This window comes from Erythrolamprus reginae, unplaced genomic scaffold (assembly GCF_031021105.1).
Source record: "Erythrolamprus reginae isolate rEryReg1 unplaced genomic scaffold, rEryReg1.hap1 H_26, whole genome shotgun sequence".
In the NCBI taxonomy this organism is placed as follows: Eukaryota; Metazoa; Chordata; class Lepidosauria; order Squamata; family Dipsadidae; genus Erythrolamprus; species Erythrolamprus reginae.
This window is the reverse complement of record NW_027248480.1, coordinates 206,189-225,236: the sequence shown is the minus strand read 5'-3', so window position 1 is coordinate 225,236 and position 19,048 is coordinate 206,189. Positions and strand designations below refer to the sequence as shown.

The 19,048-nt window shown below is 38.3% G+C and overlaps 1 protein-coding gene across 1 annotated transcript; it reads right to left on the bottom strand.

Annotated features, from left to right (window-relative positions):
* Positions 1-121: 121 nt before the first annotated feature.
* LOC139155515 (E3 ubiquitin-protein ligase RNF212B-like) lies at positions 122-17,953 on the bottom strand. Its single transcript, XM_070730673.1, has 15 exons — positions 17,854-17,953; positions 17,384-17,436; positions 16,523-16,597; positions 11,206-11,321; positions 10,333-10,393; positions 10,126-10,154; positions 9,849-9,895; positions 9,270-9,312; positions 8,565-8,622; positions 3,081-3,117; positions 2,454-2,493; positions 2,189-2,325; positions 1,585-1,640; positions 993-1,033; positions 122-547 (listed from the first exon to the last, which is right to left on the bottom strand). Exons 1-15 carry the CDS (start codon positions 17,951-17,953, stop codon positions 514-516), a joined length of 927 nt encoding a protein of 308 aa, XP_070586774.1. The 3' UTR covers positions 122-513.
* Positions 17,954-19,048: the final 1,095 nt, after the last annotated feature.

Sequence of the window (19,048 nt, the reverse complement as noted above, 5' to 3'; positions counted from 1 at the left end):
CATTTTGGCTCAGAGAACATACAATGTAATACATTTTCTTAACAAATCTAGTTACAAAGGAAGATTGGAGGTAGGACCCACATGTTACTTAATGGGATATAATTGACAGTTAAACACCATGTATCAATAATGCTATTGCAGAGTTCACCAGCTAATTTTAGCCATTTTCCTCAAAGACATTATAACGATTTGTTTTAAAATTATGTCACATAAGCTAAGTGCCATAAATATTCTTTGCCTTGTATAATAATTTTTATTTATTTACTACGATTCATACACCAGTCGGCTTCAAGCAACTGTGAATGGCTTATTTCAAGTCGCAAAAAAATATTTAAACAGAATTTTAACTAAAACAGGGTCTCCTAATGGCACCACTCAATTACTAATGGATTGCTTTTTAATCAAGCTCAAATATTCAGAAGATTTAAACTGCAGGAAATCTGCACAGGAAAGTCTGTCTTGCATCTAATATTAGGACGATGTTTAAGAGCACTGCTTCTTTGGCCATCCCCATTATTGCTGATAGATTTGGCTGATGGATGAATACCTGGGGGAAAGTGCAATGAACTAGTTGTGTGAAACCAGTCTTCCCAGTTTAGGACTGCATTAAATTCTGAGCACTATTTAATTTGCTCAGCAAAATTATATTCTATTTTCTGATGATGGCAAGTAATGTAATTTTAACATACTACAATTTTACTTTAACAGGTGACATGAGGAATGAGGGGGAAAATGGGACTTTGTTCCTTTGGATGCTGCCATTAAGATCTCTAAATGTAAAGCTGGGACTTAAAGAAATTTAACATTTGTTTTAACAGGAAAAAAAACATTATTGCATCTTACTGGCAAGGGTGATAAAAACTAGAGTGGGAGTGGGTGGGAGGAGAGCCATAATTTCACTTGGATATGGATTACATTCATCGTCTTTTACAAAGCTGTACTTATAACACTTGACCTGGTGAGAATGAAGAATCCATGTTTGTCTCACTTACCTGTGGAGAAAGGATGGTGTAGAGTGAGGTGTGAATCGCAGCTGAGAATGACAGAAAAGGAAAAGCAATTGAAATGAGTGAAGCTTTTCTTAGTATGAACTACCTGTCTACAAGTCTCTGAAGATTCTTAGTCCTCCAGGTCATGGATGCCCCCAAAGTTCTTTTTTTCAGGAGGCATCTAGACTTCCCCTTTTTTTTCCTTTTTAAGACATTTAGCTTCTCATCCAAGAAGCTTCATCAGCTCTGACAGGATAGTGGGGAATGGAACCATGATTTTGGATGAACACCCTTGGAATGGTGTAGGAATTGTAGGAACGGATATCCAGAAGGAAAATTGTGGACTACAGAACCAGTAGCACAACTCAGATTACCCTGAGGACACAGATAAACCTCCAAGTGTTTCAGCGGGATGCAAATAACCAGCTGTCTGCAAGGAATGGAAATTCTTCCATTCCCCATTATCTTGTCAGAGCTGAAAAATCTTCCTGGATGAGAATCGAAAGATCTTTAAAAGGAAAAAAGAAAAAAGAAACTCCAGTTGCCTCTTGAAAAAAGCACCTTTGGGATTACCTGTGTGCAATCTAACATTTACCTGTAGGGGACGCAGCCTTTCAGCATTGTGGTCAAGAACAGACGCACCTGTTACATCTGTAAAAAGAAAAGCAATAGGAAAGAAACTGAACAGGAGGGCAAGTTCTGTGGGACTTGAAGGGCTATCTTAACACTTTAGTCAATTTTGTATATTATGCTAAATCTTAATTGGCCTCACCATTCTGGAATACATAATGCCAGGATTAAAAACTGCACAATAACTTTGGGCCAACTTTGTAATGTTAGGCAGGAATCAAAAGAAAAAGGGACTTTTCTAGGAAAAAATGAGGGAGATTAGGACAAAGGTTTTAATTTTACTTAAAAGAAAAAACAGTTCAGTTGATGGGATTATCCCTTGGGTATGGTTCTCTTTCTGTTAACTTTAAACAGTACTGAATAACGACAACTTTAGGGGCAATTCAAGCGAAATCCAATGCTTTGGGATTCACCTTTACCTAGTGGGCCTTAGATGTTATTATTATTTACAAATCATTATAATCCAAATTCACATCAGGAGCTACATCACAAGTAAATGTAGTGTAATACTGCACGAAAACTATGTGGAACAAACATATAATTTGCCAAAGAGGAACCGTGTTCGTCACCAGGAAAGATGCCGAGGTTGAAGTATGGAGTTTCCTGTGGCTGCCCAGGATTATTGGCACTCTGACTTAGTCTCGTCATCGGAGTTTGAAGCCTGAAGATGTTGAAATTGGAGGTTTCAGAAGTAGAAGGAGATGCCCTAAAGAAGGAGGATGACAGAAGTCTTGATTATTGTGGAAGAAAAACTAAATGTTTTGAATTTACACCTGTATAAACTATACGTGGGCAGCACCATCATCAAGGCCTCTCCCCAATTCTCTGACTCACCTGGAGAATAAGCTCTGCATGGAGGCTGAAGATGGAGTGGCTGCCAAATAGAATGTAAAGGTGTTACACATGCAATGAATGGTGGACAGCATATGGAAAGGTGATGGGAAATTTAAGGGTAGGTATGGAAGAAAAGGATGTTTTGAGTAGATCAAATAGAAATTGTTTTTTTTGTTACAGAGAATAAATGTTTCTCTTCACAATAAATTCTGTTCCAAATAATAATCTGTGAAATGACGCTTGTCTGTAGAAATGAAACCCTGGAAAATTCTTGATTTTATTTCTTTTGGCTCTGTTGCCTGGAATCTAAATATGGCAGAAATTTATTGACAGTTACACTAGGGGCGGGTCCCACTTACCTTTCGCTACCAGTGCGCATTGTGACCGTGCACGAGCACTCCCTATGCACACATCCTCTCCTACGATTTTGGCTCTTTCACATGTGCACAGGGACAATTTTACTTCTGCGCATGCACAGAGAGCCAAAAAATGTGTAAAAATTGAAAAAAAAGATGGCGGCACCCATGGCCCGGCAAAGCCGCTGTGCGCACAATTACACAATCAGGTTCCTACTGGAATGGAGCAGTAAGGCACACCAGTAGAAACCCACCACTGGGTTACACTTACCATTCCTAGAGACCGCCGGGGTGGTTCTCGTAGTATGCTGAATAAAGGGGGGGAAAGTTTAAAGGAATTTTCATTTATTTAATCTCAATTGTGTAGTGACTCAGAGCAGTGTACAACAAAGCTAAGAACAGTGACTAGGTATGTAAAATCATTACAAAAATATTAAGAAATATTTTTTTAAAAGTCAGATGGAGGGCTGTTAATGGAGCAAAAGTGCTAAAAAGACAACAATTAAAATATTCAGAAACACCTTAGAGTTAACATTATTCATTGCACTTTGTTGGAGGTAAACCACTTTGGGGGATTTGGGGTTTTTAAGGATTTCTGAACAAAATCACATTTTTAACCATATTATTGCTAAGGAAATGATGGTTTTGCCCATATGCAGCTAAATAGAAAAAGAGCCCGGAGTGTTTTATGTCCCAAAGCAGCTTTTCATTTGGGCAGATGATATCAGTGGAATTTCATTCTCAAAACTACTTTAAATAACTGCATGAAGCAAAGCAGTCTATCAACGTTTTCACTGTCCCAAGAAAAGTAACTATGGTATTTTTCAGACTATAAGATGCACCTAGCTTTTGGGAGGAAAACAAGGGGAATGTCTCTGCCTCCCAATATTCATCTAGCTTGTTTGTTGCCACCCATTTATTTATTTATTTATTGTTAGGGTTGAAAGGGACCATGCAGGTCATCAAGTCCAACCCCCTGTCTGAGCAGGCATCTTAAAGCACCCCAGCCAAGTGGCAGTCCAATCTCCTCTTGAAAGTGTCCAGAGTTGGGGAGTTCACAACCTCCCCAGGCAGGTTGTTCCACTGGTTGATCGCTCTGACCGTCAGGAAGTTCTTCCTTACTTCTAGGTTGAATCTCTCCTTGGTCAGCTTCCAGCCGTTGTTCCTCGTCCGGCCCTCTGGTGCTCTGGAGAATAGAGTAGCTCCCTCCTCTCTGTGGCAATCCCTCATATACCTGTATTGGTTTCAAGTCCCCTAATCATTTTGGTTGCTCTTTTCTGCACCTTCTCCAGAGTTTTAATGTCTCTTTTGAAGTGTGGTGACCAGAATTGGATGCAGTATTGCAGATGTGGTCTGACCAGGGCATAGTAGAGTGGTATTAATACTTCCCTGGTCTTGGGAGTGTATCCCCCTGTTGATGCAGCTTAGGATAGTGTTGGCTTTTTTGGCCACTGCTGCATATTGCTGGCTCATGTTTAGTTGATTATCCACCAAGACTCCCAAGATCTCTTTTGCAGTCACTACTGCTAGGTGGGGTTTCTCCCAGGCTGTATGTGTGTCTAGTTTTTTTTTTACCAAGGTGAAGGACTTTGCTCTTGTCAATGTTGAACATCATGTTGATAGTGTGGGCCCATAGTGTTAATCTGCCTAGATCTTTCTGTATTTTGAGCCTGTCCTGTAGGGTGTTGGCTACCCCTGTCAGCTTGGTGTCGTCTGCGAATTGGATTAGTTCCCCTTCTACTCCCTCATCCAGGTCATTGATGAAAATATTGAAGAGTACAGGACCCAGGACGGAACCCTGTGGTACCCCACTGCCTACCTTCTTCCATGTGGATTTGGAACCTTTGAGGACAACTCGTTGCGTGCGGTTGGACAGCCAACTGTTTATCCATCTGCATGTGTTGTAACCTACCCCATTTTTTTCTAATTTGTGGATTAGGAAGTTGTGGTCAACTTTATCAAAAGCTTTGCTGAAGTCCAAGTATATGAGGTCTACTGCGTTGTGTTGGTCCACTGATTTGGTTATGGTGTTGAAAAATGATATGAGATTGGTTTGGCATGATTTGTTTCTGACCAACCCGTACTGGCTGTTGGATATAATGTTGTTTGTTTCTAAGTAGTAGCAAAGTTGTTTTTTAATTATTTTCTCCAGTATTTTTCCAGGTATAGAAGTCAGACTGATTGGTCTCTAGTTGCCTGGGTCAGTCTTTTTACCTTTTTTGTGGCTGGGGACTACGTCAGCTCATTTCCAGTTTTCCGGAAGGTCTCTAGTGGTCCAGGATTTTTGGTAGATGAGGAGAAGTGGTTCCGCAATGGTGTCTGCCAGTTCTTTTAGGACTCTGGGGTGAAGTCTGTCTGGCTCTGGTGATTTATACTCGTTGAGCTCCCACAAGTAGTCCCTTATTGTGTTTTTCTCTATGTTGAGTTCAGTTCTGGGGCTGTTTGTTGCAGACTTGCAGGTTGGTTGGTAGGTGGTTCCATTTTGTGTGAAGACTGATGCAAAGTATGTGTTGAGCAGCTGTGCTTTTATTACCGTCTTCGTTTTTTAGTGTAGTGACTGTTTCCTTGATTTTCTTCTTGTTGTTTATATGCTGGAAGAAACTTTTTTTGTTGTCTTTGAATTTTGTTGCAAGGTATTGTTCGTGTTGGGCCTTTGCTGTTTTTATTTTTTGTTTGCAGGTTTTGGCTGTTTGCTGATATTCCGCTTTGGTTATGAGTCCTTCGTTCCTGATAAGTTGGGATAGTCGATTACCTAGGAGATTCTTCCCAGCTCTAGTGAGGTGTAGCCCATCTCTTGTTAGAAGCCCTTCTTGGAGATTTTATTTATTTATTTATTAGATTTGTATGCCGTATGCTGATATGTATTTATTAGATATTATATGCCGCATGCCGATATCTATTTATTAGATATTGTAGGCTGTGGTCGAGGAAGCCAAAGTTCCTTTGGCGACACCATCCCCTTAGCCAGTGGTTTATTTGCGGGATTTTGTGTTCTCTGGCCGGGTGTCGTCCTCTTGTGGGTAGAATGGAAGAAAAAACAACCTGTGCACCTATCTTTTTGGCTGTGTTGCCCAAGTGGTCGTAGTCTTTCATTATTTGATTCATGTCTTTCCCTGGGTCATTGGTTACCACATGGATCACCAGTAGGAGGTAGTAGTTAGTGAGCTTTAATATTTTGGTAAGGTTTTGCGTTATATCAGAAATTTTAGCTCCAGGGAGGCAGCACACTTCTCTGGATTGATTGTAAGGTCTGCAGATGGCAGGTTCTGTTCCTCTGAGGATTGAGTCTCCAATTACCAGTACTCTCCTTTTCTATTTGGTTGGGTTAGGGTAGGTGGGTGGGTTTAGCTTTTGTTGTGGAGGTATTTGGTGGTGTTGTATTGTGCTTGGTTCTTGGTGGATCCTTATTGGAAGTTTGCTGGTTTTCTTCTGCCAGGAGTACTGAATACTTGTTGCTTGTAGGCAGTGGGGTTGGGAGGAGGTGGGTTGGAGCTGGTGGAGGTTTGGTGATTGGTTTCTTTTTTCTTCTTTGGGTGATGTGTGTCCAGCCATTTGCTACCTCGGGGGTGTTGAATTGGCTTTGCTCCTCTGAGGTGTTGGCTTTGTTGGGAGCATATTGGTCTTTCTCATTTTGGTGTTGGTGTTTCAGGGTTTTTAGGTTTTTCTCTAAGTTTTTGATTTTTTTCTACAAGCAATTGGATAAGTTTGCATTTATTGCAAGTATAGTTTGAGGGGAAGAGTGTGTACATGGAGCACAATCTACAGCACACCATGGAATCAGTTCTGTCTTCATCTTTGCTTGTGGGGGGTAGGTCTTCCATGTGCGTGGTTCGTGCATCTTCTCTCTCTGTGTGTAGGTAATTCTTCATGTGTGTGATAAGTTTCAGGTGTGATAAGTTTCAGGGTGGGTGGTAGAATGCAGTGGTGGCAGTTCTGCTTTTAGTTTGCTAGGCATATTTTCAGGGTGTGTGCAAGTGTGGTGTGAGGGGGTGTAGGAGTGTGGGGGTGTGGTCAAGAGTTATATCTTGATTGGCTTGGTTTCAATTCAATTCAATTCAATTCATTAGATCTGTATGCCGCCCCTCTCCGAAGACTTGGGGCAGCTCACAACAATAATAAAAACAGTATAACAATGGAACAAATCTAATATTAAAATTATATTAAAAACCCCAACAATTTAAAAAACCATACAACACATACATACCAAACATAAAATATAAGAAAGCCTGGGGGAGATGTCTTAATTCCCCCATGCCTGGCGATATAGGTGGGTCTTGAGTAACTTGCGAAAGACAAGGAGGGTGGGGGGCGTTCTAATCTCTGGGGGGAGTTGATTCCAGAGGGCTGGGTTCAGTGTCCAGTTGTGTCTGGTTGTGTTCAGGTGGGTGCTGTTGATGTCTCTTTGTTGTGCTTTAGTTGCCTTTTGGTTGTTGTAGATTTATTTGTTGTTAGTTGTTATTGAACTAGTTGTTATTTGTTGCTTGCTTCTTCTCTTGCTTATCTTTAGAGGGGCGTGGTGTATGTGTAGCTTGGTTGGGGGGGCCCTGGTGAGTTCAGGACAAGTTTTGCAGGAGTTGTGGGTTTCTGATTGGCACTGCCGGGTTCTTTAGCAGGGTCACGTGATCTCTTGTATCCTTGATCAGCCACGTGGTCTGTTTGCTGTAATGGCAACCAGTCAGTTTCCTTGGGTCCTTAGAAGTCATGTTGCGGCTGGAGGGAGATCTCTTGGTGCTATGAGGGTGGGGTAATTAGTTGGACGTCGGGGGCTCTAAGGCTTAGTGAACTGGATATATATATTAATTAATAGCGCTGAATTAGAACTGAATAGACTTGCTACTATAAAAAAGAAAACTTATCTCAATATATAAAACAAAACAGATTTCTCTTTAAGTATAGATTCATCAATATCTTAAATATCCTACAATTAATAATATAGATTTAATTTAATAAGCAAGTAAAAAACTAATTTTTAATAAGTAAGTCAAAAACTAGTTGCTATGTTCTAATATTCTAACACAATAATATACTTATTCATTCATCAGAGTAAAGAAACAATTCATAACTTTATATATATATAAGTATGGGTATATGTCTATTTACTGTTTACTTTTCTATCAATCCTGAAACAGTCTGTATAGTTAGCAAGGAATTTTAACAAAATTGCCAGGGGGAGTGGGGGAAAGAGCGTATTCTAGCAATTCATCCTTTTTCAACTCAAGGCAACAAAGAACTAATAATGAGAAAAAAGATATGAAGAGAAAGATAGCCAGGAAAGAAGAAGAAAGACAGTGGGGGGGGGGGGGGGACCCTAGATAGTTAAAAAGTCTGTTTGGTTTACTGCAATTTGTTCATCTTTTCTATTTTATTAGGGAGAGCGAAAAAATAAGAAGTATAAACACAGGGAGTTCTGGTAATTGATAGGAACTATCTCAAAACTGAGATAGTGAAATCGCACCGGACGTCTGACTATCATCGAAACCTTTAAAAAGATCCTCACCCCGAGGAAAAAGAAACCACAATTAATCCGTGGAGGGGAAACAATCAGGCAGTCCAAGGAGAAAGTTCAGTTTTAGTCTGTTCGCCCTTGCCACCACGGCCTGTTCTAGAACAACTGATTAGCGCCGTATCAAACTCTCTCTTCTCACTACAATATTTGGAGTATAAGACACACTGACATTTCCACCCAGGGTTTTTTTTTTGGGGGGGGGTGCGTCTTATACTCTGAAAAATACTATAACTAGGGGCAGAAACTAACCTGCCAGCTTGATGGGTGACTGACACCGGAAGAAATGGAATCCATAGAAGATGCACGGCTGAGAAAAGAGACACAATATGTCAAGGAGCTGTCACTAGTACATCTGCAATCGGAGACTCATCAGCTTTATGTGGTATTTTAAATATAATATTAAAATTTTGCTATAAGGGAGCTAGACTGAAGACCAGTCACAGCAGGGAGATTTTAAGATATGGAAAGACACTTATTCCACCTAGAATATGCACACCCTAGAATAGACAAATAGTATAGGGTCTCTTGCTTGAGCAGGGGGTTGGACTAGAAGACCTCCAAGGTCCTGTCCAGCTCTATTCTGAATTCTAATTATGATTATTATTATTTTTGAAGAAAACAGTTTCTTCGCTTCAATTCTGAGCAGGTTTTAAAACTTTACGCAATCTTTCAGGATCCAGAGCACATTTAGAATAGTGGCTGCCTTGGGAATCCTAATCCAAAATATCCTTTGCCAGAAAACGAACTCGCACTTTGGGATATTTTCACCATCCAATGTGGACTCAAGATACTGTACTTCTGTATACTAGAATGTAGCATTTTTGCTGCCTTGTTTATTTCCGTATTTGACAATTTTTACCAAAAAGCCCCCAACAACCCTCCATCCAAGAAGCTTTTGATAGAAACTATTAACAGCGTGAATCACCCCAACTCTAAAAAAAACCAAACTTTTACCTGACCATCTCACTGGAACGCTGAAGAACTGGTTGTGGTGTAACTGTAAAGTATGAGATAGTTACTATGTGGCCACGATTAACTGATAGACGCACTATTAGCCTGAGATAATAAGAAATATTATACTTATATATTATTTGTTCATAATATCCTACATTGGGGAGGAGCCTTCTCTGTGGCGGCCCCGGCCCTCTGGAACCAACTCCCCCCGGAGATTAGATTTGCCCCCACCCTCCTCGCCTTTCGTAAGCTCCTTAAAACCCACCTCTGCCGTCAGGCATGGGGGAACTGAGATACTCTTTCCCCCTAGGCCTTACAATTTATGCATGGTATGTTTGCTTGTATGTATGATTAGTTTTACAATAAGAGTTTTTTAGTTGTTTTAGTATTGGATTTACATGCTGTTTTTTATTGTTGTTAGCCGCCCCGAGTCTACAGAGAGGGGCGGCATACAAAGCCAATAAATAAATAAATAAAAATAAATTGTCCTCAGAGATCCAGGCAAACATCCATATAGTTCACAAAATATTACCCTGAACCAAGTGAAGGGATTCAGGATCCTTATCTTTCTTACAGTACCTGTCTGTGATGGAGGAGTGATGGCAATTGGCTTTGGGGTGCTGTTTCTGCATCAAATTGAAATGAGTTTGATCAGTTAGGATAACTCCTTTTCCCCACCCACCCCTAAACACTGAGGGTTTTCTTCATCCTGGGTTTGAGTGCTGGCCTATGATGGCTCAAGAGTCAAGACCCAGCTCTTTTGTTTTGCCATGGAGATCTTTTACAGTGCTGCCTCTGTTTCATGGGCTGCCAATCCTGATTTAACATTTCCAAATGACAAAACAGACATACTGACCTGTAATCCTGGTACTGCCTGGGGAAAGCCTGTTGAGAGAAGAAGGGAGGGTTTGGAGGTCAAGAGCTGGGTCCCTAACAAGCAAAAGGGTTTGATTTACTCTCTCCTCACAAAATACAGCAGAAGGGCAGTCATCACTGCTTGCCAGCAGAGGGTGACAAGAAACCAAATAACAGAAAATATAATTGTTTCCACCAAACTTCTTACCTTCAGGTCGAAGTACTTCTTCTTCAGTTCTCTGTTTTCCTTCTGTACAGCCTCTAGTTCTCTACATATGGAAGTGGCAGGCAGGAGAAACAGAAACAGCGGGTAATAATAATATGCCTCGGTACTTTAGAGCCCACTAGACTAGAGAACACTTCAGCAGTGATGAGAATAAAGGCAGGAGGGCTGCCTCTGGGGCCATGTGAGCTATTAGTTTCATTTCACAAATTATCAACATGTTTTAACATTTAATGGCTGATATCAGAAGGGAGCAGTAGCCTAGAGTCCTCTTTAGAAAAGTATATAATCTTATTTGCTTGCCAGAATTTTCATCTCCATCAAAAATAAAGCAAGTATTTATTTTTTCCCTACCAATTAGGACAACTGCAGGATGTTTCCAGCTTATTCAATAACTTTGTTTTGGGGAAAAGAGGAGAGGAAAGAATGGCTTTCTGGATATATTGGGGGGGGGGGGATGTTTGAAGTACTGTATTTTTAATTAAACAGCTCAAAGTGGTGGGTTGACTTAAGAAGGCACAATGGCCCTTTGATCAATCAGCAATGTTCTTCACTGAGTGACAATATGAAACTAGATCTTGTGAAGTTAATCATATTAACTTTATTAATCTCTACAGATAAAACTAACAGGCTCTATTCACAGTGTAGGCTAAGCAGGTAAATGAAAGACCTAGCAACTGTATTTGCACAACCCGTTAATCTTATTTTGCATCTCTTTGTGGCTTAGGGTGCTGTATGAAGCAGCTTATTTTGTGCTTCAGCATGTTCAGTGTATTATATGCCTCCTCCCTGAGAATAAGATAATTTAATATTCATACTGTATTGTGCAGACATATGAACACAATCTGCATATCTCACTTTTCCTGGATAGTTAGTTTGTGGAGAGCTTGCTGGAGTGCTCCTTCGGCTTTTGAAGCATTTTTTTTGTAGAAAGAGACCAGCAGGTCCATCTGGCTCTTCTGGAATGCCCATACCTAGAAAAAAGACCAAAAGGCTTGAGAGAAGTGGGTTTCAAAGAAATTCAGCCTGTGGTCTCATGACTGTAACTCATTTTGGGATATAAGAAGCATCATGTGTAGAACCTTTTAAGTCCAGGTACATCACTTAGAACAGAAGATACACTCGTGAATACGGATCGTACATGGCTAATCCCTATAAATCACAGTAGGCTTCTGATAGGAAATCCTTGGCATTCTGAACATTATTCAAATCCTCCCCGCCCTTTTCATAGTTTTATTAATTTATAATATGACATACATTAAAAAATCCAAAAGCAAATATTAGGTAAATTAGAAAAAATAAAAAGGGAAGAGGATAGTGGGGGAAAGCAAGGGAAAAAGGAAATAAAAACGGCATTGACTTCTGATTCCTTTGGTGCAGTAAAATAAGGCATTAAGATTATTAATATTATTCAAATTTAACTCCCATACATTTCAACTAGGACGGTCAGCAGCAATGGCTGATGGGGAGATTGGCCCAATGACGTATTTCCTAGATTGGAGATCTCTGCTCACAGTCCCTCATACCTTGATCGCCTCTCTTTTAGATTGCACCAGAATTGACAATCATTTGATGACACATACCGTAACCATTTCTAAAGCTATTATTCCATAAGAACTTAAGAAGAGCCATGCTGAATCAGGCCAAAGCCCATCGAGTCCAGCATTCTGTGTCACACAATGGCCCACCAATTGTCCATGGGAATCTTGAGCAGAAAGAGAAGGCAAAACCCTCCCTTTCCACTGACCCCCAACAAATGGTACTCAAGGGAATCCTGCCTGCCTCAACCAACAGAGGCAGCATATGATTACAACTCAGTTTTCTGGTTTAAAGCCAAATAGGGCTTGAGGTCTTGTTATCTATGGGATCACCTTCTCCAAATGGTTTGTGTATTTATTTATTTATTTATTTACTTACTTACGTATTTGTTTGTTTGTTTATTGGATTTCTATGCCGCCCTTCTCCGTAGACTCAGGGCGGCTTACTCCATAAGACTGTAGGCTCTTTCTGGATTACAGGCCACTGAAGCTGACTGTAGATCTGAAGGCCAGTGGTTCAGATCTCATCACCGGCTCAAGGTTGACTCAGCCTTCCATCCTTCCGAGGTGGGTAAAATGAGGACCCGGATTGTGGGGGCAATAGCCTATCTCTGTTTTAAAAAGTGCTATTGCTAACATGTTGTAAGCCGCCCTGAGTCTAAGGAGAAGGGCAGCATAAAAATCGAATAAATAAATAAATAAATAAATAAATAAATAACGTTTCTTAAGGCACATCGTTTTCAGGAACCCAGCTGACCACCACCATTCCTCCTCAGATCAGATTGTTTCCCATCCTTTTTTGGGAGGGTGGGGGTGGGGAGCCTTGGAAATAAAATTATAACAAGTCACTTCTCCTGATATGCATTGGATGTTATTAATTTTGCTCCATGGGGTACTGGTGGTTTGTTTTGCTATTTATTTTTTTTGTACTGGTCTTTATTGTGTTTCCATTATCTTATGCTCAGAGCCTTGTTTGAATTACTACTGGCAAAGAAATGGCATTAATGGCACAGTGCCTATGTAGAGGGCCTATATGGGTCTTAATGGAATGGAGAAGGGGAAGGAAGTAAAGGTAAGGCAAAGGACATGGGGCAAAGTCCAAAGCGTTGACTTTATTTAGCCAAGTGTGATTACACACACAAAGAATTTGTTTCCAAGGGAGAGGGAGGTTATTCTCCAAAATCACAAGACCTGGCTTTCCCCCAAAGTGCTGGGAGAAAGTGAGGTGGGCAAGAGGATTTAACAACGGCCTGCATGTGAGACCTTAATTTTGGTGCCAGATTTCTTAATGCTCATGGTTTATACGTATAATGCTGTCTTGCATTATGGATGTAATTTTAATTGCTAATTGGGAGTCGTCCAGATTTTGATATAAGTTGGGTGGTTATATAAATATTTTCAATTAAATAATGACCATAGATTCTCCAGTCCTGGAACCATCTAGTAGCTGAATAGAAGGACAAATGGTCTAGTAGTATTTTATATGTATATTTACTTTAATATTCCATCCAGTCAGGGGTGTGATCTGTGTTCTTCGTTTGCAAGGCATATATAATATATAGAGCAAACAGTTCAGACTTTGTGTACTTAAAGCTGTAAATGAGAAGGTGATATGAATATTATCCATAAGGTGAGCTGAATGATAGCAAGGAATCTTACAACAGCTTAAAGTCTAACCCATTTATTAGAGTATTAATTGTCCCAGATTACATTTCCTGGCTTTCCTTCTTAGTTACCCCCAGAACAGTTTTTAAACCAGGAGAATTTAAGAATTAACTTTTAGAATTAAAGAGGACCTAGGCTGGGGGTGGGACGATGACAACGACCCAATACTGTACAGAACTACTGCCTATTTGAATATCTGACATGTGTAATTTTTGCTTGATAGTTTATGTTAAGCAACTGCATGTCTGATTTACAGGGGAAAAATCTTATCAGTACTTATCAAAAATAAGTACTGTGAAACAAGTTACAGCCTAATTAGTGCATTGAGAAAATGTGTCATAACCCTCAAACCCTTAAACATGGGTGCCTGTTACACAAACAACTCCATAGAAATTGAAATAATGGGCATGCAAACTATACTTAGGCTGGGGAAAGAGATAAGAAATAATCTCCAGAAAACAATGGAGCAATTAAAATATCTGTCCATCAGAATTTCTTAATTTTTACTTTTCCCCCCTCACTCTTCCCCCAACTTTTGGAATCTCCTTCCATATAGTTGGTGCTCACTTATGTGTTATATAGAGCGGGATGGTGGTGGTGGTGGTTTAACAGCAGGGAGAACCCTTTGTTTTTTCATGGCCTTTAATAGTTTAAACCAGGGGTCTCCAAACTTGGCAACTTTTAAGACTTGTGGGAGTTGAAGTTCACAAGTCTTAAAGTTGCTAAGTGTGGGGACCCCTGGCTTAAAGAGATGCAGCTGCTATTTTATCACTGTTATGATTAATTATATATAAAACTTCCATTTTATCTTTTGAAAACTGTATTAGGAAATTTCTATTTTAAAAGGTGTTGCAAAATAAGCATTCAAAATAATATTGTTTCTTCATTGCTTATTTGACCCCATGAAAATCATTAGGTGTTGTACCTCATGATTCTTGACAAATTTACCTTTTCTTTTATGTACATTGAGAACATATGTACCAAAGACAAATTCCTTGTGTGTGCAATCACACTTCGCCAATAAAGAATTCTATTCTATTCTATGTGAATGGATAAAAATGTGATGTTTTCTAAACCAGTTACAATCTGTGTGTGTGTATCATTCTCAGGACTGAACTTTTGATGTTTTTCGAGTTTGCTTTTCTTCTCGCAGAAAAAGTTATTGAAATGACAAGGAAACTTATGTGATTACATGGAAATTGCATGGATTGCTGTTTTCAGCCGGCCAAGCTTCCATTATGAAAATCTAGATTATATAGTATCTTTTGGTTTAGCACAAACATAGAAAGAAAGCCTTTTGTCACTGGCTTTGAAGAAAGCCTTTTGTCGCTGATCACACCGATCTCTCTTTTATCCAAGGATTTTAAAACTGCGGGATCTTTTATCAGAGGCTTCTGTGGGAAATATTGAACACAAAGTAACAGTTTTGCCCATTTTTCGGATCTAATTAAGAGTAGTTGCAACTTGCCTAACAAATGTTAAGAACTGTATATATTCAAACAGATACAAATCTGGTATTAAATCTTTCTTTCTTTTTCAATAGATGTATGAAACATCGATATATATTCTAAAATTGGACTGGCTTTCTTAAAACCTCTTTATCTTGATTTATTTAATGCTTTCTCTTATTTATCTATAATCTTAAATATTAGATATAAGGAAATGAGCTACTGAAAATATATCTAGTTCACAATCCCAATACAGATCTACCGTACACCCGCCCACCCTTTCCTTCCCTCTACTCTTCTGTTTCCTTTTCTTTCTTTTCTTTCTTTCTGTATGTTTGTATGTTTATCGACCTTTTTTTGTCTATTTGTCTCAGTCTATTGTCAAATGTATATCGTTTAGACTATAATTCGACACGATTGTTTTCTGTAATTTGAAATGTTCTTTACTGTCAATTGTAATTAAATGTATTTATCGTATATTTGTAAATAAAAACTTTTTAAAAAATTTTTAAAAACAGTAGTTGCAATGTAGTTTGTTAAGTTCAATTAAGCAATATAATTTAAGAAAATAAATAAAAATAATGGATGTAGAATAAAATACAGATCCATTCCATTTTTAAAGGTTCCCCTCCCCTCCTCTTCATCTCAGCGCACTAGGTTATCTGGTTTAAAAGATGGGATTAGGAAAAGGATTGTCATAGTGGATTTTAATGCTCAGGTATAGCTGATTCTGCTGAAACTTCTTCTGTTGATTAACTAGCCCATCACAATACTTATCTGGCTCTTTTATTGTAATTGATTAGCTTGCTTGGCAAACTTGGGATGACTATTACTACAGAATTAACCTTTCCCCAGATTGGTTATTAACCAGTCCTCTAGCAGACCTTGGATCATCCATTAATTGTGTAAAAGCTATTAATAATGGAATAAAATAAAATCTATTAATAATGGAATAAAAAGCGTAGAACTCATTGCCGGACTCTGTAGTGTCATCCCCAAACCCTCAACACTTTACCCTTGGACTATCCATGGTTGACCTCTCCAGATTCCTAAGAGGTCAGTAAGTGGTGTGCATAAGTGCACTAGAGTGCCTTCTGTCCCGTCCTATTGCTCTCCGATATCTCCTATACCTTTCTTCTTTCCTATATTTATTCTATTCTTTCACTGATATATTTTTTTCCTATTTCTTCTCTTCTCTTCTTTCTTAGATATATTTTACCATGAGTATATCCTCTATAACCTTCATTATATATTTACTATATGTATACCCAATGTAACTCTCATTGTGCAGTGGACAAAATCAATAAATAAAAATAAAAGAAAATAAATAAAATGTACCTTAATTTTAGGGAACATGTTTGACTAGGGAAGTAGTTCATTTGTGTTTTCTACATGGGTGGACATACCTCCAAATACTTTTAAGTGGGTCAGAATAACTTCAGTATTTACATACCTGTTTTAATCACTCTCCCTCTTTTGCGCAACTAAAATCTATGGGAAAATAACCCCCAAATGGTATTTTACCTGAGAGATATGAGTAATATAGTTGAGCGCTGTTTCAACAGGGTTTTTGAAAAACTTCTTTACTTCTTGTTTCATCTGAAGGCAAGAAAAGCAGACCAAGAATTAAATTCTTTATAATCTAAAAGGTAAAATATATTACATTTTTCAGAGTTTATTTAATCGGTTGTATATATGAAATATCACCTTTCCAATATCATTTCACTAACTGAAATATGTCTACCCAGCTATTTGGAATTCTTGTGCATATGATTTTGATTTTTTAAAAACAGTTTTTTTATGCCATTATATTTTCTCCTACCTTTCTTCCAAAGAGCAAAAGTTAGTGTAGTATGAAGAATATCACTTTTGGAATATTGAAAAACAGCAGGAAAAATATTCTAAAATAAGTAATTTTTGAAAAATCGTTTTTCTTCTCTCGCCTATCTTTATAGAAGCCTTTTAAAATAAGTTATAGTGACTGAGTCCATATGTACATAGCATTGATGGGCAATATTTGAATATTTTTCTCCATAATATAATTGGGATACATAATGAGGTTCCAATTGCCAGGTAGCTGAAATTATTTTTTCAAATTAAAAGTACATAATAAATCATTCTCAAGTTTTCAGGAAATGTCTTTTGTTTGGCTTCTTATAAATTAATATTTATCCACTTTCTACTAATACCAGAGCTTTATTAAACTCATTGTTTAACACTCAGGTTGTGTTTATTTTTTAAATCCTGCTCACTATTTGGCTTTCTTGCTCTTATAATTTAAATATTTGACACATTCACCCAATATGTTAGAATACAAAGTCTGAATTCAAAGACTTTTAGAAAAAGAAAGAAAAATGAATCTTTCTTATAGATATCAGAACTTACATTATCTTTTAGAGACAGATATTTGCATCTTGTTCCACAAGAAGGACATTTATCTAACAAGATTAAAAATGTAATATGTTAATATGATACTGAAATGCTTCATATATAATAATGTCTGAAATTGAAAAGTGGATGATTTTTCTAAAATTAGCAAGCCAATTTTTGTTTATATTCCCTTTAAAAGGATTTTGGCTGATCTCTAAATGTGAAGGGGGTTTGGGGTTGGATGACACTTTGCTAGGAAGCTATCAGAAATCTCAAGAGCTGTAGCTCAAGCTAGAATGTGGTAAAATATACCGGTATGTACTGTTACCAAGGAAATAATACAGAAGTGTCAAAGAGATCATTAGAAGTCAGACACATTTGAAGGAGGCGTCATTTTTATTTCTTTTGACTTTTACTCATTTTGTGCTGGGTGGCATGCACACATACAAAAGGCTCTAAAGTAGAAAACCCCTCTTCATACTTACCTGTATGAGCACATTTTTGGCAAAATATGTGTCCACAGCTAGTAATTGAAAAGTCAGATTTCTCTTGGATGAAGCACTGATTGCAATGAAACCAATCCATGCTGCAAGGCAGAAAGGCATTGTGAATAAGGATGTGTCAGATTGTTTACTAGGAAGACTTGTAATTGAATTTGAAGTTTTGCGGGAAACAGAAAGAATTAAACCATGATATATGGTTCTCAGGATTAGAATAAAAATGTCACCAATGCTGTAACCATAGAACAAAAGGCTGTTTTATATTTATAACTGCAGCAAAATAAAACTGAAACTGACTTTTTTATTTCTGTATTTCTGTATTTTGGTCTTTGGCTCTTCTTTATTTTCCCCATTCTAAATATTGGTTGTCAGTTCTTATTCTGTATTTAAATTTTTAATAACATGTTATAAAAAGAATTGTATGGATGAAAAAGTAGAATTCGAAAGGTGATACAAATTAAAATTTAGCAAATAAAAACAGAGGGAGAGAGAAGGAGAGAAAAAAAATCCAGGCATTTAGACAAGACTTGATGGAAATATTGGATTGGAAACAAAGGTGAAACATTCCTCCATTAGGGGAGAAAATATATGCAACTGAAGAATACATTTATATCAAAGATTGTGTTAGTGTTACTAAATGGATTAAAATTTTGACTATGTTCATTTCTTTTCTCATATATTATTTTCTTTAAAAGATGGTGAGGAAGGCAGAAAGCAGCACATCATCATCACAACCATCATCATTTGAGTATTACTGTATGGTCCGGTCTTATAAGAACTGAAAAAGGATGATTGCAACTGTATTAGGACAATAGATCCAGTGGATGGATGGAGAAAAGAGAAAAGCAACCTGGAATTAAGGAGAAACTTCCTAACAATGAGAACAATTAACCAGTGGAACGACTTGCCCCCAGAAGTTGTGGGTGCTCTATCACTGGAGGCTTTTAAGAAGAGACTGGACAATCACTTGTCTGAAATGGTATAGGTTCTCCTGCTTGAGCACAGGGTTGGATTAAATGATCTCGAAGGTCCCTTCCAGCTCTATTCTGATTGACTAGGGCAGTGGTGAGATCCTACTGGTGCGCCCCGGAACTCCATTCTAGTAGTGCCCCGTGAATTGCGCAATTTGTGCATTTGTGATGTCTCTGGTGCTGTTTTCGCCAGTCCGTCGCACGGTGCC

Bases quoted from the DNA above. Each gene is read 5' to 3' on its own strand.
- LOC139155515 (XM_070730673.1), bottom strand. From the start codon at position 17,953: ATGGATTGGTTTCATTGCAATCAGTGCTTCATCCAAGAGAAATCTGAC. The intron at 16,598-17,383 runs GTAAGTTCTGAT...TCTTGCCTTCAG, and splicing joins ATCTGTCTCTAAAAGATAAT to ATGAAACAAGAAGTAAAGAA. The intron at 1,641-2,188 runs GTGACGAACACG...TTCTTTTTACAG, and splicing joins CAACCTCGGCATCTTTCCTG to ATGTAACAGGTGCGTCTGTT.